Source organism: Stenella coeruleoalba (assembly GCF_951394435.1).
Source record: "Stenella coeruleoalba genome assembly, chromosome: 1".
Taxonomy (NCBI): domain Eukaryota; kingdom Metazoa; phylum Chordata; class Mammalia; order Artiodactyla; family Delphinidae; genus Stenella; species Stenella coeruleoalba.
Genome location: NC_137169.1, coordinates 49360603 through 49383064, shown reverse-complemented (window position 1 = coordinate 49383064; position 22462 = coordinate 49360603). Strand labels below are relative to the sequence as shown.

Genomic DNA, 22462 nt, shown 5'->3' with positions numbered 1-22462 from the left:
ATAGTACAGCTCATCTTATGGCTTGAGCACAAAGGTGAGATGGGACAAACTCACAACAGTGCGGGAAGTGAACTCATTCCATTAGCTGATTGGTTCATTCATCAGTTCAATATTTATTGCACACCTTATGTGTGTCAGACACCATGTTGAATGTTGGTAGTATATGAACTAGTGCAAAGACTAGCAGATACAGTCTTTGTCCTTAATGAATTCACCATCCAACGGTGGAAGCAAGTGAATGAACAGCTACAATAATGTGAGTGATAGATGGTAAGGTAGAAGAATACATAGGCCAATATCTAATTTCTTGAGGAGCCATAAATTCTCTGAAAGAAATGGTGTTTGTCTTTCATAGTTCCTAACAACATGATCTGTAGAGGGTGAGTACTCATAAAGAGTCAAAAGGCCTAGATTCTGGTCCCAGTTCTGTCTTTGACTAGCTGTCTATCCTTTATGTTAGTCAGTTCAGCTTTCTGAGCCTCAGTTTCCTCATCTGTAATGTGTGACGGACACTAGTCCTACTTACCTCAGTGGGTTATTGTGAAGATCAATGGTCATGAGAGTGATTTTTAAATTAATTGTAAAGATGTCTGTGAAATAAAATATGCAATCGTAAGTTACATTCTTAAATGTTCTTTTGAATTTTAAAACAGATGTTGTTCAACACTTCAGTAAGTGCTGAATAATCTTTCTCTTCAAAGAAAAAAAGGAAAGGAAGGAAGGAAGAAGGAAAGAAAGAAAGAAAGGAAGGAAGGAAGGAAGGAAGAAGGAAAGAAAGAAAGAAAGAAAACCAGCAGGTAAGGGTCACTGTTGCCACCTTCACAGTTCAAAGTAGGTCTGACTTGATCTTTTCAGCACACTAGATATTTACTATTATCCCCGTTTTACAAATTAGAGAAGTGAGGCGCCAAAGAATTTATGCAAGAGCACGGTCTCTTCAAAACCCAAGCCTGGGTTACTTGCCAAGGTCTTTACAAGTCAACAAAAGTCAAAAGGACCAAGCCACGCGGTTCCGCAGCATCTTTTTCACTGAAAGCCCCGCTTCACTGAAAGCCCCGCTGAACATGGGAAGGGCTGGCCGAGGCTTCGACTCCGCCCCGTGACGCATAGGACCCCGCCTTCAGGCCCTCCACCTCTCGCGGGATCTCTCGAGAAGACGGCCGGGGTCAGGTTCCATCATGGCGGCTGAAGAGGCGGATGTGGATATCGAAGGGGACGTGGTGCCAGCGGCGGCACAGTCTGGGTGAGGCGTAGAGACTGGGTGTTGCAGAGACGAGGAGGGGCGCAGATGTGAGGAGGGTATCCTAGAAAGGCCGCGGTTCCGGCAGGGGCCGGGGGAGCGGAAGACCATCCGCTGGGCCAGGGTCTCCTAGCGGCGAGGGAGACGCCTCGCCCATCCCGCTTGCGGGCTCCTCCTGAGCCCAGGGTGCGGGTACCGGAGGCTAGTGACCGACGGCCCTTTAACCTTTTACCGGCATGCCGTGAGGGCGCCGGCCGCGCCTAGCACGTTGTCCACTCTTCAGCAATTAGATTCCTTCTTCCATTACTGCCACCGCCCAACCATAACTAGAACAAGGGCGGCCCCTGGACAGTACCCGAGCTTAGGAGTCTTGTTCCATCGCTTGCAGGCCGTGTGACCTTGGGCGTGTCGTTTTATCCCTACCGGCCACCGGTTACCTTTTCCATGTAGGGATAGTTAAGAAAAACTTCCCGAGAAGCAGCGTGACTTGAAGGAAAGGGGCTGGACTTCAGAGTTGGACAGCTCTGGGTTGACCCTGCCAGTTACTAGCAGTGTGACCTTGGGCCTCAGCTCATGTGTTAGCTGACAATCATGTTATGTACCTCATACGGTTATTGTGAAGATAAAATGAAATAATTATGGGATGTGCTCTAGCACAAGGTAGGGGCTCTGTAAATGTTGTGTTCTTTACCATCCCATCAGGGATAGTATTTTGAGGACCCAGTGAGGGGGTCATAATTTATTTACCAGTTCCTGCAGAGCAGGCCAGTGTGATTTTAAACAGCATCCTCCAGCTTGAGACATCTAGCTGTTTGACTCCTCGCTTGCAGAGAGAGAAGTTGATACATGCCATTTGAAAAATGTGCTTTCAGAATCTTCTTTTAGTAATGGAAGAGGCCTAGACTGGTCAGGAATCAGAAGACCTCAATTCTAAACTCAGCCATCTATGTTGCTTGTAACTATGGACAACTTCATTAGCAGTCTCTAGGTTGAACCATGTAAAACTGCCAATCTTAGACCATTTTTGACCTATAAAATAGCAATTTCACATGGTCCAACCTGATAATAGCGCCTCTGTAAATTGTGGAGAAGAGTACTAACCCTGCTCATGAGGCACCAAGATAGTGGGTTTAAAGTTCATTTAGTCATTCTCTCTCAAATCTTCAGGCGAAGCAGCCTGAGTCTGTACAAACGAATGGGAAGCCTTTAATAACAATCATTGTTCACATTTGTGTAGATCAAGATAATCTTGATCAAGTGCTGTTACATGCATGATTTGATTTACTTTTCACAATAAGTGTGTGAAATAAATGGGAGGGATTCTTATCTGCAGTCCAGAGAGAAGTGAGCTGGCCTTGGAAACACTAAAGATCATCTGAGAGCGTTGGCTTTACCCGATCATCTGAGAGCATTGGCTTTACCCCTTTCCATGGGTTCTTCTTTATTTTTCTGATCGTGTTTTATTTCTCTTTTTCCTTTTTCTTTCCTTTCTCATTATTCTGCTGAGCCTTAAGTCTGCTGGTGGCACCTGTAATCATATTAGTCTCAGGCAACCAATAACAGATTACTGGTTCCTGATGGTCAGAGCCATTGCCTTACACAATTCCACAGAGCATCATTAACATTATATTCTGGTGAAAGTTGCTCCTTGGTGTTGGGGGCTCTGATCATATGGCATTTGGTGTGAGCGAACACTTAGTTGCCCCTCTGAATTGTGTAGTTACAGCTGATTATAACATCTGTGGAACCCTTGAGGATTAAGTGAAAACACTTTTAAGTCCTTGCTAAGTGCTGGTTACCAAAGTTAGAAGATGACGTTGAAATGTTTTGGTTTCCCTTCTTTGTCATCCTCCATTTCTTCTGCTTATTCTTTAAATCATAATGTTCCAAGGGATTTTTGTCGTAAGACTTCTCACTAACCACACAGTCCCATCTCTCAAGACTTAAATTTCTGTTAAGTTGGACCATATGAAATTTTCCCAACGTTCCACCATTTTTGACTTACAAAAACAACAGTTTCTTAAGTTCCACCCAATACATGCTGATGTTTCCCAAATCTCTTTCCTGAGCTTCACATACATTTATCCAATTCTCTGAATCTTTTTGCCCTTGGACTTGCCACAAGTACCTCAGCTTCACTTTATAGAAACTTTCCTTACCCAACCTGCCTCTCCAAGTTCCCCAGTTCGATGAGTGGCACCATCCACCTAGTCATGCAAGGCACAGACCTAGATTTTATCCCTTTTCCTTACCTCTCTCCTTCTATCAGAGTCTGTTGATTCTGAGTATCCTCTCAAATGTGATCACTTCTTCCTGTTCACACTGTTTGTTCTTTAGGTCTGAATTACTGTCACCTCTCTCTAGTATCTATATAATCACTCCGTCTTAACCACTTCTTGTCTCTTTGACCCCCTTCTAGTCTTTTCTGAAGTTAGAGCAGTCTTTTCTTACATCCAGATCTTATCATGTTATTCCCTTCAGTCCTCAATTAGCTTTATGATAAAATCTTTATTCCTTAACTCCTTGAGACCTGTGTGATCCATGCCCCACCTATCTTGTTCATTCAGTCATTCAGCGAATATTGATTATCTTTTATATGCCAAGCCCTGGGTATATAGCAGTCATCCAAACTAAGTACTTGCTCTCATGGAGCTAACATTCTTATTGGATGAGACAGACAATAAACCTTATATATATGCCAGATGGAGAGAAACCTGTAGATAGGTTTTTGCAGTCTAAGAGGTACAAATTCTTTACACTAGACTGAGAAAAGTCAGTAACTAGGAAACTTTATAACCTCAAAACGTACAGAAGCAAATATTAAATTTAATTATATCACAGATTGGGCCTCCTCAAACTTAACTGTTCAGGCTTTTTCCATATGAAGTGAACAGGGTGACTTTAGAAACTTCTAATTAGTGAAAAGAGTGAGAATTCAAGTTTAATCCCCCATGAACATAGAAAAGCCCCCAAGTAACCCAAGTTAATTTTTTTTTATGTGAGTTGTTACTAAAGCATCACATTTCTTATCTCTTCACTCTACTGTCCTCCTTTGAGTATTTTCTTTTGGTTCTTCTATCTGTTCTGGCTTTTTCTTCATTTTGAGGGTGGTACTGTTGATGGGTGGCTTCTATGCTTCAGATATAACTAAAAGAATTAATTGTAAAGTTGAATTCCTGTATACACATGCATATTCATCAAAAGAAATCTGAAGTGTTGGTTCATAGCCACAGAATATGTTGTAGTTGCTGTTTGGAGGTATTTTTTCCCTCATGAAGTTGTTTATTGGGAGAAGGAGAAGTCTGATATTTAGCAATTGAAATAGGGTGGCTTAAAGCCACTATATATTTCACAGGCCAAAGGTAGAGCAGGCATCTGCAATGTTAAATCTGTTAAGGGGGGAAAGGAACTAAATATTTGCTTAACATCTGAAACCTCCCAGTCACTGTGCTCTGTAAATTATGTTAATTAACTGGTATAATCTCACTTTCATACCCATTTTCTTAATTATTACAGAAGTGATGAAAATACAGCATCTGTTTTACAAGACCACTATCTTGACTCATCGTGGAGAACTGAGAATGGTCTTATTGTAAGTATTTTATGGGAATATCAGGTGCATTAAGCCATTACTCAGTACCCAGAGTACCTCTTTTTTTTTTTTTTAAACTTGGTGCTAGTTCTCAGCAGTCACAGAGGTAATATATTGAAACCTTTCTCCTTAAAAATAGAAGGAATTTGTTCTTTCTTCTTTTGACTTTGAAAAAATGGCCTTTTAGGAATCAACTTAGGAGCCAGTTAGATTTAGGTATGAATCATTGCTCTACCACTTACCAGATTTGTGAACCTTAGTTTCTTCATCTAAAAAATCGGGATCATTGCATGCTTCGTTTCTTCATTTAACAGTTATTTATCAAGTACATACTATGTGCCAGACACTAGGCCAAGTTTGGGGGATACACCTGTAATCAAGACAGACATGGTCCTGCTCTCAAGGAGCTTATATTCTAAAGGGAAGTCAGGTGGTAAACAAGTAGACTAATTATAGATCGTGAAGGACATAAGCAAGATGCTGACTGAGAGTTACAGGGTGGGGAATCTACTTTAGATAAAGTTGGTGAGGGAAACTGAGGAGGTGACATTTAAGTTGAAAACAATAGATATGTGAAGAATTGATGAAAAATATTCTAGGCAGAAAGAATAGCAGCACAAAGGCTCTGGTTGAAACCCAGTGTCTAGAATATAGTGGGAAAGGGGAGGGGATGACAGCTGTGACAAGGTTGGAAAGGCAAATGAGGGGAATCAAAGAGACTAGTTAGGAAACATTTGTAGGAATCTAAGCACGATTTGGTGGTGGCTTGGCCTAAGGTTGTGGTAGAAGTTGACAGATTTGAATTATGTTTTGGAGGTAGAACTGCTTGGTAAATTGGGTGCGGGGATTGAGGAAAAAGGAAAGAATCCAGGATGATTCCTGGGTTTCTAGCTGGAATAGCTTGGTGACTAGTAGTACTGTTTACAAAATTGGGAAGGCAGGGGGAGAAGCAGGTGAATGTATGTTATGGTGAGTTTTATTTTGAATATGTTAAGTTTAAGAAACCTATTAGAGGGGCTTCCCTGGTGGCACAGTGGTTAAGAATCCGCCTGCCAATGCAGGGGACACGGGTTCGAGCCCCGGTCTGGGAAGATCCCACATGCTGCGGAGCAACTAAGCCCATGCACCCAAACTACTGAGCCTGCACTCTAGAGCCCACGAGCCACAACTGCTGAGCCCACATGCCACAATCACTGAAGCCCATGAGCCTAGAGCCTGTGTTCTGCAACAAGAGAAGCCACTCAGTGAGAAGCCCACACACCGCAATGAAGACCCAACACAGCCAAAAATTAAAAAATTAAATAAATTTATTTTTTTAAAAAAGAAGCCTATTAGAAATCCAAGTGGAAATTTTGAGTGAGCGGTTAGTTATAACAGTCTAAATAGAGCTTGGAGAAGAGACCTGGCCTGAAAATATTTAAGTTTTGAGAGTTAAAAAAGAGTATGATTATTTAAGGAGAGGTTGTGGCTTAAGGGAAATAAAGAATTGTGGTGAGTTTTGGGAATAGGTGAAGTATCTAGCAAAATGCCTAATACGTAAAAGTTCCTCATACAGGATAGCCATCATTACTTTATCATGGGTAGGAGCCTGAGCCTTGGAATCCAAGGCTCAAGTCTCTTCTCTCCTGCTTGAAATGTCAGTGAATGCCTTTATGGATGCATCTGTGAAGAAGTAATGCCTATCTCATAGCATTATTGTGGGCATCAAAGATATGTCTGTGTGCTCAGTAAATGGTAGCTTTATTATTTGTAATCATTGTATTGTGTATTTTTATTTAACAAAACAGAAGATAATTTCAAAAAGCAGTAAATAAAGAAATTTATTCTTCCTTTTTTTAATAGCCTTGGACTCTGGATAGCACCATCAGTGAAGAGAACAGAGCTGTCATTGAGAAAATGTTGTTGGAAGAAGAGTATCCTTTAATGATTATGAGGAAAGTAAAGATTTCAGGGTTAAAAATCCATAAATGCAAAACTTACAGAAGAGACCACTGTTGCTAGATAGTATATAACTGCTAGTATATAATGTGTTACCTGCCTATTCTGTTTTACCACTAAGTCTGAGATCTGACTCACTATTTTTGAGTTTCTGTTGTCAACCAACTCTTTATACTATCTTAATATTGAGTAGAAATTATAGAGTGTTTCATGTTTTAACTTTTTTTGGCCACGCCACGCAGCATGTGGGATCTTAGTTCCCTGACCAGGGATCGAACCTGTGCCCCCTGCAGCGGAAGCATGGAGTCCTAACCCCTGGACCGCCAGGGAATTCCCTGTAGAGTGTTTTAAATCAGCTAGAATCTTTAGTCGAAGTCCAAATCATTCAGTCTAAACCTCCATTTTCAGTTATATGAGACGTGAATTTGTCCAAGGACATAGAATTAAAATATGTAAAAGTTCTCACTTCTTACTCTACCGATTTACAGGTGTTAATGGGAGCAATCCAAGTAAAAAGCATAAAACTATAGAATGAAGATTTTTTGCACCAGAAGTTGTAGGTCCTTATTCACAGTTCAGCCACTGGCTTCTTGTCCTTATTTCTTTCATCTATTTGTGACATTTGCAACTTAACTTTTTTAGGACTCCATTTTTTATATGTAAAATGAAAGGATTGAACAAAAAGATTTCTGATTAATAAAGGTTATTAATACTACTCTAATAGTAGTGAGTGGTTTATTTTCAACTCACCTGTGTTTCATGGATTTTTATCTCCTCTTTAAGCCAGCATATCCTTTTTATTACCATTTATTGCTACATTGTTTTCGGGGTGTCTTTGTACCTTTAATTATCATAGGTTAGCCCTTTCTAGGCTTTCTTACTCTCTAACTCTCCCCAAACATTACAGTTATAGCCCAGATCATTGCTTTTCAGTAGAAAAATAGTGCAAGTCACATATCATTTACAGTTTCTAGTAGCCACATAATTGTAATAACATTTTATTTAACCCAGTATATTTAAAATATTGTTTCAACATTTAATCACTATATAAACATTATTGAGATGTTTTGCATTCTTTGTTTTATACTCTTTGAAATCCAGTGTGTATTTTATACTTACAGTACATCTCAGTTTGTACTAACCACATTTCACGTACTCAGTAGCTACGCATGTGGCTATTGGCTAATACGTTGAACAGTGCCATTCTAGATTAATGAATATTTAAGTAGTCACTCGTTCATTTCCAGATTTGGAAACAAAATAATGAGAATAAAAGCTATGTGAGCTCTTGGAGGACAGGGTTAATGTTTTCTCTCTTTGTCCTCAGCACCTGGTACCTAGCATAGTGCCTCATGTACACAATACATGTACACAAAATACAATATTTGTTAAGTGAAGAATATCTCAGACTAATCTAAAGTATTGCAGTATAGGCTAGGTTTAAAAAGTCTGAGAGGGAGACTCTCTGGTAAATTTGACCCAAGCGTTTGTTATTTTTATTAGGATAGAGAGCAACCCTAAAGTCTTCTCTGTTACTTTCAGAAATATGAAAGCAAATACTCCTAAATTACCCTGGACAACCAATCAGATTCATCTGTTACATTCTCCATGTGTTTTAGGAAAAAAGATTTAAATAAAACATTGAGGATATATCTTCTCTTAGCCACTAAATAAGGAAGAGAAGCTAACTTTTATGTAGCACACATTTTGTGCAGGTACTGTGTCATGTGTGACTTCACATGTGATATTTAATCCATATAACAACCCTGTGAGGTATAAACATTTTTGTCATAATTTTTGCAGACCTGGTTTAGCTAGAATTCAAGTGTGACTTTCACAAGTATGTGAGTGCCTGCTTTAAGTTGCATAAAAATTACAGGACTTTATTATTTTTTTAAAAGTTCCTTAATAATTACACAGGTATTATTTATCCAAAAAGTCACTTCCAGGAAAATTCTGGCTTGATCAAAAGGAAGATGATAAAAAATACATGAAGAGGTAAAATCAATTTATAATACTTTCAAAAGTCTGAATTGTATTTTTAAAAACTTCTTCACAAGCTTCCTTATTTTCTTTTTTCATGTGGTGCAGTCTGCAGAAACCAGCAAAAATCATGTATGTACTTATGTTTTATATTTTAAAATCTTTTTGATTAGTTAAAAGTTATGGAAAAATTAAGCAAAAAGTTATAGCTGACCTGTAGAAAAGCCCTCTTGACCTTGGGTTATACAAAAATATAAAGTCAAAATTTCTTGTACAGATGTTGGAATGTCACAAGATAATTTTATTATTGTTATTTATTTGTCGGAATTTTTTTAGGGCCCTACAAAAAGGTGGTTTTCTAGGGATTTGTGGGGAACATTTTTATAAAGCTGCCCTTTAATATGTTAGGAATTGACTTGATTCCTGTTGCCCTGTCAGTTAGTTTTCAGTCGTTTCAAACAAAAATTTAAATTGAATTTGTGGCTTTCAAAAATTATCTAGAGAAATTAAGCATTAACTGTTTTATAAACACCCTTTCCCTACAATTGAAGAAAGTTTGATGTTATTTAGTGTTTCTAAACTTCCATGTTTATAATCCCTTACAGGGTAGATTTCCAATTACCAACAGTTTGAGCCCTGAGCAGACTTTGGCTTTTGCATTTTGCTGAACAAACAACAGAAACCAAATAAAGTCAATGAAAAGATTAATGGTTTGCTTGAATTAAATTAATGAGTTTTATCACTTTTTAATTTCTTAATGTCCTGCATTTCAAAAGCAATAAATGTAATGTCATAGTATTTTTACCTGTTTTCTGGCTTGATATTTACATAGATTTACATAGAAGAATAAGAGAGATGATATTTCTGGAGCCAATTTAAACTCTGACATGCCAGTTGACAAGCCAATTTAAACTCTGGATTTGGAAATATATTAACATCTGCTGCTTTGTGTCCAGTCTGAGGAAGCCTATTTGTTATCACATTGACTTCCTTTGATGTCTTTTAGTATTATCTTCACTCAGACCCAAGGATTATGTTTTTGGGGGCTCCTATCATCCTGAGCTAGAGAAGTATACAAGACAGGGCAAATCTGTTCCCCCAGGTGGAGACTGCAGCCTTCTTCTTCTCTTTTTAATTCTTAGACTCAAAGTATTAAATTTAGCCCATGGCTGTGTATAACCTTTGACTGCATAAATATGGAATGTTCCATTTCAGAAATTTTTTTTGCAACTCCTCTTTTTCCCCTCAGGGTACACTCTCCTACAAAACCAGCCAGTTACTCAGTAAAGTGGACGATAGAAGAAAAAGAGCTGTTTGAACAAGGGCTGGTAAATAGAGCAATTTTTAATTTATAGTAAAGTAATTCTAGAAGCAAATATTGATAGAATTATAAGGTTAGATTAATTTATAGAGACTGGAAATTTCTTTCTAATTACAGTGATCATAGTTTTTCTGTAGTTAGAGTGATGTTTGTAGTATAATATAGGTGAATTCCTTTTAACTCATACCTCAGTAAATAAAATATTAAAATAGATTTGGATCATTATTGATTTTCACCCCTTTTTTGTATTAATAAAATCCAAGAAATTGTACTATATCTGCATACATGACACCAACTACCTGGATTAAAAGGCAAAATTATTTGGTTACCTTATCTTTTCTCTAGGGAAAAAACATGTATATTTGGAACCGTCTGGGTGATCAGCTGAGTTTTTTTTTTAATTCAGATATTTGACATTGTGCACACAGTCTAAATATTTTAGTGGGTGTAATTAAAGACCAGAAACATTATTTTTGCATGAGTGTTTCACTGAGATCTATTTAAACGTCCACAAGTTGCATAATGGAAAAATATGTACATAAGTTTCTGATTATGAGAAAACTCTGTAATATAATGAAGCTTAGCAAAACATGCAGGAATTTTTTTTAACTGTCAATAGTAGATTATATCTTTTTCTTACATGTTACCCAGTATTGTACTAATTAATTTTGAAATTATATGTATTTATATATTATATATATAGAATATTTATGTAATATGTAGGATTCATGAATGCAAATTGAAACATCATTGTTAATATTTCTGCAGATGACGGGAAATAAAATGTGTTTGTATTTTTGTAGTTAACATCACCATGACATCTATGTTCTGTGATGTTTTATATAAATACATAAACTATTTTGAGGGTTTTATCTCCTGAGATTTTTCTCCTGTACTGTTGATGTTTTTTATATTGGTATTTTAGTCTGTTGCATGATTATCATTTATATAATCTAATTAACTAGTCGTTTATTTAAGATTGCTGACAACTTTGGTGTTTTGTTCATTACCAAAGATCAGAACACACACACACACCCATACACACACACGGGTTGTGAATTTTTAGGTTATTGTTGACTTTGGTGGTAGTTATAAAGGCTGTATCTGCATGGTTCAAAATTCAAATGGTACGTAAAGTTGTAGGGTGTTAAGTCTCCCTCTGACTCCTGTCTCAACCTTTAGTTCTCTTTGCCTCAGGTAACCATTGTCATCTGTTCTTGTATATCCTTCCAGAGATACTTTGTGCCTGTAAAAGCAAGTGTCTATTTATTTAGGTACATATGTAGATATCTATATCTTTATCTACCTATCTATCTATATACATAGATATTTTAAACCTAGAATATTTTCCCACAAAAATACATGGAACCATTGGTTGTATTCCCAGCTTTTTAACCTATTAGTATCATTTGTTTATAGACTGAATTCTGTCAGGCTTGAGAGAACGAAATTATGTGGTGCTGAATGATGAAAGATTTTTCCTTCTCTGTCTTGTCCCTTTGCTCTCTTTTTAAATTGGTAAATGTTTTCTTTGCTCCTCTTGTTAGTGTCCCCTCTCCAATTTTCATAGTGTCCAAGCCCCTGCAATCCTAACTAGTCAAACTTTATCCAAATCCTTCCTGTTTCCAAAAGTGATCCATGCTACCACGTTACCTATTTGCCTTCATCACACAATACAGATAACTAAATCTTCAGTAAGTTGATCTCAGTTAGGTATTAGTTAAGAACAATCTTAAATAATTAATTTATACTTAGTAATCATTTTCTCAGAAGTACTTTCAGTTTTAAGAAATTGTCCATATGTCAGATTTTCTAATGAATACCAGAAATAAGTGTATAAATTAAGGTTTATCATTTAGGTCAGAACTTTGAAGATGATTTATTGCCGTAAGTCATGACTGTCTGACCTGTAAATCTGGCCCTGGAATCAGCTTCTCTGAATTGTTGTGGGGTTTTTTTTTTTTTTTCTTTAAATAGTTTTAAGAATTCTAAGAAAGGATTGTTGAGCTACTTTGAGAAGTAGAGAATATCTTGTGTTGTAGATAATGTAAAGGAGATTTATGTATCAGATGATAGGCTTGATACCTAAAAATTCTGTCTCGCTTTAAAATTATAATGCGTTCCTGTCTGTACTGCAGAACACACCAGAGCTCCCTCAAGTTCTCAGTTTTTCCCTGCACAGCTTCAGTATAAGTAGGTATACAGCCTTTGACAGTGGAGGGGTGTAGGGAGATGTTGGTTGCAGGTCGCTTCATTTGTGATTCACTCTTGTAAGTCAGTTTACTGTGATATCTGTATGGTGTAAAAGTATCTGCTATGGAACATGTAATAGTTACTGTAACAGATGGAATCTGGGTTAAAAAAAAATATTTTGAAATTAGTGTCAGAACATATTCAGTTGATTCTACAATTGGAAAATATAACCTGCCTCCCTTTTAGGCACTTTTTTTTAAGTTATCTTAAATTTGGAACATCATAATGTACACTACTAATACATAATGTTAGGAATACATAGAAGTGATGGGTCTTCATTTAGGTAGCTATAAAAAAAAAATTTCTAAATCATTTTGGTCTGTTTTCAGATGTCAAGATTTGAAAAGAAGAATGTGGGCTTTGACTTAACTGTATTGTACGTGAGGCTTCATTGTGTGCTTTAGAAAATAAATAAAGATAGGGTTGTTTTTTTTTTAATATGGCAGTAGTTTGGAATATTAAGTAAGCTAATCAAAAGCTATTTCTTTTCCATTTTGATAACATAGGCTAAATTTGGCCGAAGGTGGACCAAAATTGCAAAGCTAGTTGGAAGTCGCAGTGTTTTACAAGTGAAGAGTTATGCCAGACAGTACTTTAAAAATAAGGTAAGCAGAATATAAATACCCTAGTGATAATATTTTAAATAAATAAAATTAATAAGCAGAAATACTTCTTTAATTCAAGCATTAAAGTCTTAATGTTCAAAGTTTTTATAGTGAAAGTACTTATACCCATAAAGTACCCTATAAATGTTTGTCTTCAAAAATCTCAAAGCATATATTGAATGTATTGAGTGTTGCTATTAAATAGGCATTATTATTTTACTCCACTTAATTTCATGCAGTTAAATAGGACAAAATATTAATTGCTCAAAAACATCCTATAAAGCAAATAATATTCCAAAGAGAAAACCTTAGAAGTCATTGTTTCCTGGAAATTTAAATTTCTTTTCAAATATTTGCATTAAACTTTTAAGAATGATTAGAACTTAGGGGCCAAAAATGCTAACATGATTCTGAAATCTTTTTAATAGCAATGAAACTTGTACAATTATTATGAAGAATTGTCTGAAAACTTTAATAAATTGCAGTGTTCAGAAATGTAGTTATGGTCTAGTTCCTTAGTCTTTCAAGTAATTTGTGCTATATTCAACCATGTAGTTTTGATACTTAGAATTTTTCTAATATGTTCTGCTTGAGTTCTCGAAACATAATTATATAGAATTTGAAAGTATCTTAAGTGAAATTTGGTGTTTTAATGTAAATAGGGTTGGCCCTTAAGTGAAATTTGGTGTTTTCTTTTAATGTAAATAGATAAGGTTGACTGTTTACATTTTTTTTTTTTTTTTTTTTGCGGTACGCGGGCCTCTCACTGCTGTGGCCTCTCCCGTTGCGGAGCACAGGCTCCGGACGCGCAGGCTCAGCGGCCATGGCTCACAGGCCCAGCCACTCCGCGGCATGTGGGATCCTCCCAGACCGGGGCACGAACCTGTGTCCCCTGCATCAGCAGGCGGACTCTCAACCACTGCGCCACTAGGGAAGCCCTACATTTTCTTTTAATGTAAATAGAATTTGAACTGAGCAGGTCCACTTCTATGTGGATTTTTTTCAATAGTAAATACTATAGCACTGCACAATCTGCTGGTGCGGAATTGCAGATGTGGAAGAACTGGAGATGGTGAGGAACCGCGTATACGGAGGGCCAACTATAAGTTATATGCAGATTTTCAACTGTGTGGACGGTTGGCACCCCTAACCCTCTTGTTGTTCAAGGGTCAGCTGTAATGGGGTTTACCCTGTATACAAGATTTATCTAACTTAGTGTCATTTGGGCATAGGAAGTAAGTAATGGAATGGGTTCATTGTAAATCAGTCATCTACTACCTCTTTTAATCAGCAAAAGTATTTTCAAGACAGCCTGCTAAGGTTAAGGTATTATGGAACAGAATAAGCCTAATTTAGTTATTCTTTTTTTTTTTTTAATAAATTTATTTATTTATTTTTGGCTGTGTTGGGTCTTCGTTTCTGTGCGAGGGCTTTCTCCAGTTGCGGCGAGCAGGGGCCACTCTTCATCGCGGTGCGCAGGCCTCTCACTGTCGCGGCCTCTTGTTGCGGAGCACAGGCTCCAGACGCGCATGCTCAGTAGTTGTGGCTCACGGGCCTAGTTGCTCCGCGGCATGTGGGATCCTCCCAGACCAGGGCTCGAACCCTTGTCCCCTGCATTGGCAGGCAGATTCTCAACCACTGCCACCAGGGAAGCCCCTGATTTATTGTTACTCCTGTGCTCCTCAGACTAGAATGTGCGGGGCATCTTGTAGTGTCAGTTTTACTCAAAGGCTTGAGGTGAAAGGGTACATTTTAATATTAAAAGAAACAATATATAATGAAATATAATGCGAAATTTTATCTAAATTCTTAAGCTAAAAACTGGAGACTTCAAATAAATAGCAAGGTTGTTAAAGGCTATTTCAGGCTAAATGTCCAAATCTCCTTTTCCCTCCTGCTACCTTTTCCTTCTCCTCTACATAGTAAGCCAGTTAACCTCAAATATGACATCCTGGGAGTCTGTTGTGATAAAGGATCTAGAAATAATCTCTCTTTGGAAGCTGTCATCCCTTGGGTATATCAGTCGTACAAGATTTTTCAAAAACTCTATATGTAACAAAGGTTTTATTTCAAATCATATATACTCATTGACATTTATTTTCTTTTCCTTATTGCATTACAAGATATTTATGTTTATAATAGCAGATATGATAGATAATTTCATGCCTTAAATTATAAGTTCTATAATATTGGAGCTACATTAAATGAACCTGCAAAAACCAGTTTGTTTCTATTGTCTTTGTATTTAAATAAAAGATGATTTTAATTTACCAAGTGAAGATATGTGAGGTAGACTCCTTTAACTAAAGGATTTTTTAGCATTATAAAAAATGATCAGCTGAGGTATCAGACATTCTGAGAAATAAGCCTTTACAAATATCTTAGAGAATACCTTGTATGACGGTTGTTTGGTTCATTCTTTATGGCTGATCTGAGCCAGATTCCTGTTTTAAACTTAATATTGAAAATTAAGTATTGAATAGTAAGTCATGATTATTTGATTAATAAAAATCACCAGACCATGAATGAGTCAAATATATTTATGGAAATTTGAAATGATGATCTTTTACATTTAAAATGCAGTTGTAAACCCTTCAAAGAAAAGAATAGTAAAGGTATAATATACCATTGACGTGTACTCAGTTTAATAATTTTGTATCTATCCTATTTTTTTGTGCCAGTGATTACATTTTAAAATGCTAATATTATGGAGGTTTTATCTTGATTTTTAATAAGGTAAAATCAGATGGTCCAGAGAAGGAAACAGCAAATCAGAAAAACAGCAGTGGTTTTCAGATGAAAAATGAAGCTGAAGGCACAAAGGCATGGACACCATCAGGTTTAAGGGGTCGTGCTGATCCCAACTGGAATGCTGTAAAAATTGAAAAGTTATCTGATGATGAAGAAGTAGACATCACAGATGAGGCAGATGAGTTGACTTCTCACGCTCCCCAAAAGAATCTTAGCAGTGATCTCTTATTAGATATCTCTAAAAATAAAAGTCATGAAACCAGTAAAGGAGAATTCATTGCTTCTGACAGCCAGGAAGATCCCATTTCTAAATCTTCCAAGGAGTATCTTCAGAATATAAAGCAAGGTGAGAAGGAAACACTTTCAAGCTCAGGAAATACATTTTGGACTGAAAATCACACCACCAGTGACCAAAAATCAGTTGAATTATATGATCAGAAATGGAATAAACTGATAAAAAACTGTAATAAGCATGATGGAAATGGAATAATAGATGATGCCAGGCCGTTACCTTCTCCAGAGCCTTGTGAAGTTCAGAAAGACTTGAGTGATAATGAATTGCTTTTTCATTCTTCCTGCCAAATGGAGGAGGAGAGCCATGAGGAAGAAGAGCTTAAGCCACCAGAACAAGAAATAGAAATTGATAGAAATATCATTCAAGAGGAAGAAAAACAAGCAATTCCTGAGTTTTTTGAGGGACGCCAAGCTAAAACTCCAGAACGCTATTTGAAAATTCGGAATTATATTTTGGACCAGTGGTAAGGAAAAATTGTATTTTTGGTGCTGGTTTAAAACTTATGATACTCTAGAGTATTTACTTAGGCCTATGCAGAATTTAGTATTTTATATTCCTAGTGTTCCAGAGAGCTGTAACATATTATATATTTCAATAGGCAAAACTTACAATTTCTCATAATGAAATCTTTTGAAAGTTTTGGTAAATATTGTCATCTATAGCTATCTTAACCCATCTGTCTGTTCTTTAAGAGTCTGTGGTCCTAGAAGAAAAGGGATAGATGACTGTCTTAAGAAGCGGTTTCTTAGGACAATGTTAGGAAGATATAGAAAACACTAACTGCATGGGAAAAGGGGGAGAATGTCTTAGTTTATGATGTACTTTGAGGTACAAGGAGAGGAAACCTTGGTGACAGGATAGTATCATTAAATGTGGCTAGATTTCAGAAACCATTCTAAATAGCTGCCTTAAATGCTTTCAACTTTGAACTTGTGACATAATGTGTTAATAATTCCTTCATCAGGATATAGGAATTTTTTGATATATTAAGTTTACACTCTAAATTTTCAGTGCCTTTTATTTGAATTATTTACTCAGGGATGGGGAACAAAGCAAAAACTTCCCACCTTATTAGCTTAAGTGCTCTGAAAGTTATTTGCATTTTTCATGATAGTTTAATTAAGACATCATCAAACATGCATAATTTTTATTGCTTTAGGAGCTACAGAATTGTATAGAGCCATCTTTACAGAGGGCTTCTGCTGTAACCTAGGAAGATTACCAAAGGAAAACAACCAGGCTTACTAAATTAGTAACTTTCATTTTACCCACACAATATTAAGTATTTTGAAATCTAAAGATAGCCCTATTCTAAAAGAAAGAATTTTTTCTTGTTCTTGACTCTCGTTTATCTTGCAAATGGTTGAGGTTAGGAAAATTCTAGGTAAGGGTGGTATCAAAGTAAAGAATACCTATGAGGAACCACTCCTGACATTTGTATAGTGTTTTATAGTTTACAGAAAGCTTTTCTCTGTCATCTGATTCCTCACAACAATCTTGTAAAATAGGCAGGTGGTATTTTCTCTATTTGATAGAATGATCTTGAGGTCAGGAGAGGTTTAGGGAGCCGCCTTGAATTATACAGACCAGCTGCTGACAAAAGAAGGACTTCAGTGCACGTCTCAACTCTGTAAATCACTCTTTCCATTATTCCACATTGCCTAATTCACACTATTAAAAAAGACAAATTAAATTAAATCTCTGTTGGTATCTAATTTTTTTTTTGGAAATAAGAGCATGAATGGCCAAAATAAAAGTGCTTCAAAATAATGACTAACTCAAAAGTGTCTATAAATTATCAGTGACTACTTAATGTTACTGTAATCAAATTTCATTTGTTACTTTGAATTTTGGATTTATGAGGCAGAATAATTTATATGGATAGCATAAATTATATGGCAGTAGTTTCCTAACGTCATTTGCCTTAGTTCATGAAACTTAGTTCAGTTAAATATTGCTGTTTCAGTATGATGATTTAGCCAAACAGTGTGAAAGCAAAAAGGAATGTTTTGAACAGGAACTCAAACCTATTCTCTTCACAAATAGAAGAGAGTGTTTAGAGACTAGAGGCAGTATTAAAAAAAATAGAAGAGTTAAAGTTTTAAAGATAAAAAAAGTCCTGCTAGATTTGTTTGTTGCTAAAAGATCCTTTGCAGTTAACTTCCTGTTTAGGGGAATATTTTTTTAGAATAGTAATCAGTATCATTATTGAATACTTACCAAATGCAATGCATTGTATTTAAGTCATCTCTAGTCCTCTTGACAGCCTTGTCCTCATTTTACAGATGAGCAAAATGAGGTTCAGAGAGGAAAAGGAACTTGTTCCAGGTCACATTAGGTGAAGGTGATTCCAGAGACTGCAGTCTTGACCCATTATTTTCACACTTTCAACTCTGGGCCTTGACTGACTTTTCATGCTGCCTTGCATGTTCCCCCCGCCGCCCCCCCCCCCCCCCCACCGCCAGATCTTGGTAAATCTTGCTTCCTCTTCTATTTCAGTTCTGCTCAAGGGAAATTAGAGGCTTTCTCTGACCACCCTGTGTCTATAGTAACTCACATATCTCCTCCCTCTCATTCTCTAACCCTGCATTTTATGTATCTTATAGAACTTATTACCACTGAAAATATTATATTTTTATTTGTGTGTTGTCTCCTCTCTCCCCAACCCCCCATGATAATGTAGGTTCCATGTTCATTGTTCATTGTTACGTCCCTAGTGCTTAGAACAATGCTTGGAATACAAAGGCAGATTGAAAGAGTGAATCATCATTATATCATAAACGGATATTTGTAGAGGCCTTACTATTTGTTCAGTGCTGTACTAGTACTAAGCTCTTTGTTTAAAGCCTTTCAATTTGGATAATCTTTAATTAGACCAATACAGTTTATAGATTCGTATAGTTTTTTGATAGCTGGGTATGCCATGCCCATTCCAGCTTTCTTGCCTTCATTTGCACAGTTTGTTTACTTTTCTTTCAAGATACACTGAAATCTCACCTTTGTGATGGAACTTCTGATACCCTCCCACATCACAGATTACTTTTTACCCTCCCTGAAATTCTATAGAATTTATGATTTTCAATTTGGTTTCTGCTTAGGCCTTCCCTAAACACCCTACCTGAAATAGTCTGTACATATTTCTATCCCCTTATCCTTCTTACTGTGTCTTCCTAGCACATACTGCTACCTGACAACATAGTATATATTATTCATTAATTTATTGACTATTAGAATGTAAGGTCTGTAAGTTCAGGAACTTCAGATTCATCTCTGTATCCTTAGTGCCTAGAACAGTGCCTGGTGTATACGACACAAAATAAATATTTGTAGAATAAAGATTGATTAAGAAATACCTATGTTATATGATATATCTGAATACTTGGTTTATAAAGTCTGTGTTTGAATCTTGTCAGTTTCTTAAGTCAGTGCTTTAATCCCTCTCACCTACTTGTTTCCTTTCCTCTAAAATAAGAATGATAAAATCTGCTTTGTAGAGTTGTATATAACCCTTAGTACAGTATCTGTTATAAGCACTCAGTAATTGTTACTGTTATTAAGTTCTCTGTTACTTAAACTTTATGTTGTACCATCTAACATGGTACATTAAGTATATTTAGTAAATATGTGTTTTGTTATGGAAACCTTATTTCTTTCATAGTCTTTGTGCGTTTCTTGATTCCTTTAGAATGCCCTGTAGTATCTGTTTCTGTTTTCCACTGAGAGCACTTAATATTTACTAGCATAATGATTAAAAACTAATATAAAACTTTCAAGCATTTACAAGGTAGCTTGTAATTAAAAGATGTTGTCCAGCAAAGTAAAAGAACCTAAGCAATTTATTAAAAATTAGAGTGTCTAATACTAAATATTTTCAATATATTATGAATATACCCTTTTTATTCAAAGATTCAGGCTTGCATTTGGATCTGTAGATAAATAACGCTCTAACTTCAGAGTCCTGGGATAAGTGAAATCTATTGAATTTAATATTGGGGAAGAAATGATACTTGTAAAACTCACACTATACTTGTAAGTTGCTGTATCATTGAAAGATATTTTATTTCAGAAAAGAAAGTACACTTGGGTATTATGTATTAACGTTGTCTGTACACATTACATATTGAGAGGGGGTACATTTTTAAAATATTTCAAATATTAAAAGTTTCCCCCAGAAATCTTCTTTTATGTTTTTATTTATCCAAAATAATTGTACTTCCATCTCTTAGGGAGATATGCAAACCGAAATACTTAAATAAGACCTCAGTACGTCCTGGCCTGAAGAACTGTGGGGATGTTAATTGTATTGGACGGATTCATACATACCTCGAGTTGATAGGAGCAATCAATTTTGGATGTGGTAAAAATAAAAACCCAACAACATCTTTTACTCGACATTTTTTATCCTTATAGCACCCATTAATTTCTTTGATAGTTAGAATTCAAGTTAGACTTATTATAGATATAGAATACAGAAAGATGCTATAACGTTATAGAATAAATGTATTATTGAGATTTTGTTTTGAAACAGATTTCTGTTGATAAACTATATTTCCTTTTAACCTACATTGAAAATTGGTGGTATGCTTTTAAAGGAAGAATATTCAGTCTAACTGGTAGAAATGATTTAAGGATGCAGTTCTTTGTCAAGTAAAAGTAATTTTATGAAAAGTCCAATCAAAGCCCATTTGATTTGGAAATACTGTGTTAATGCTAGAAATACTGTCTAGCAGTGTTTAAATAAAGAAAATAATTTATGAACCTCTACACTTAAATGTAATAAAAGTGCCAAAATATTTTTCGTGGTAGAAAGTTTCTTTCACCCTAGTTTTTCTCAAATTTAAGCATATTTTTAAATGTATTCCTCCCTTTTATTGAATTAACATGACAATTTTGAAGAAAGATAATAACTATAGTTGCAAAGTGATAAGTTAATTAGAAGCTTGTAACCCATAGTTTGAGAGGAGTATATTCTGTATTCTGTGTCTATGGAAAGACAACCAGAAAACTTCCTGTCAGAGATTATTTCATTTCATGTAGAGAGAGAATTTATAGTCTGCCCTGGGATCTGTCCTCCATTTCAGCATCCTTGTTTGCCCAAAGCACGGTGTTAGGACTGGCTTTACAGGAAAACTAAGGTGTCATACCTTCCTTAGCCACTAAAAGAAAAATGAAATCATGTTTACTGTATTAGACTTGCAAAGTTAACAAAGTGGGCTTAGCACTCATTTAATCAGAAATTAAACAAATGACCCATTTCCTAAATGTTTCATTTTATTGCGATTGCCTTATAATAACAGCATACTTTTATGTGAGAACTACCAAGTAGCACATCAAATGTGTATTGTGGAAATAAGCTCATATTTTTTTAAAAACTTAGATATTGGCTTATAATTAATAGTATAGATGTGCCTTCCTATTTAACAAATGAGTTCCACAAAATAATAGATTGTTTTGTTTTTCCTGGATTCCAATAGAACAGGCTGTATATAACAGGCCACAACCAGTTGATAAAGTACGAATCAGAGACAGAAAAGACACAGTAGAAGCGTACCAACTTGCCCAGCGTCTGCAATCTATGGTAAGCAGTCCCTTCTCTCACTAAATGATCTTTCCTGATTGCTCCTTACCCTGTTAAGAAAGATATGCCTACTTCTCTTCCCCTGTTTAACAAATGGCAATCTAGTAGAAGAACATGTTTTCGCTTTTATTTCACCCAAGCCATTCACTTTTTTGGTTTCCATTCAGTTTCATGTTGATTTATGAGGCAAAAAACAAACCCCCAAAATTTAAAAATTCACACACAGACTTCACACAGAAGCATGATGTTTCGCTAAAGTGGTCTTAGACTGCTTTGTTTTGATTTCTGTATCTAATATATCTTTTTTTTAAATATATCTTTTAAAACTGTACAGTTTAGCTCTTTTTTCTCTTTCATTTGTTTTTTGTTTGCTGAAAATTCTTACCGTAAGATTTAGCTTTGTAGAAGTGCCATTCAAAATATTTTAGCCTTTATTTTTTAATTCTTGACGTTAGTGAGTTTTATAGTATCTTAAAATGCATGCATCTTATTTTGAAAATAAGTGATCCAACAAGTCTCCTAAAAGGCAGAGTCATATTGTGGTCTTGTTGACTTTACTGATAAAATAGGTTAAATTGGTAATAGGTAAGATAAATGGAAAAAGTATAGATGATAGAGTAGGTATTTTTCTCAGTGTTTAGGCTGTAAACCATTTCTACCTAGTTTATTTTTTTAAGAAAGGGTGTTTTCATATACAGTTGCTGGAGGTGGTGCTAGTCATACACTGGCTTCTGGCAGCCAGTCCATTTTAAAGGCTTCAGTACTGATGTTTGCAAAACTGGATATTACTAATCCAGTCAACCAACTTTATAATTTTTTACTATTTGTATTAACTAGGCAATCTTTTCCTAAGCCTGAGATATAATTATTTTGCTTCTAGTTTTCAATATTATACCTCTGGCTGTG

General features: G+C 35.9%; 1 protein-coding gene across 2 annotated transcripts in view; it reads left to right on the top strand.

Moving 5' to 3' along the window:
• Positions 1-974: 974 nt before the first annotated feature.
• The window catches only part of MYSM1 (Myb like, SWIRM and MPN domains 1), a 41301-nt gene continuing 19813 nt past the window's right edge, over positions 975-22462 (top strand). For both annotated transcript variants that reach the window (XM_079919065.1, XM_079919064.1), the window contains exons 1-10: positions 975-1243; positions 4757-4832; positions 6675-6745; positions 8691-8768; positions 8862-8885; positions 10003-10081; positions 12834-12932; positions 15669-16441; positions 20205-20335; positions 21453-21556. In XM_079919065.1, the coding sequence (XP_079775191.1) occupies positions 1179-1243; positions 4757-4832; positions 6675-6745; positions 8691-8768; positions 8862-8885; positions 10003-10081; positions 12834-12932; positions 15669-16441; positions 20205-20335; positions 21453-21556 (1500 nt within the window). In that variant the 5' untranslated portion in view covers positions 975-1178. The remainder of the gene's footprint in view (positions 1244-4756; positions 4833-6674; positions 6746-8690; positions 8769-8861; positions 8886-10002; positions 10082-12833; positions 12933-15668; positions 16442-20204; positions 20336-21452; positions 21557-22462) is intronic.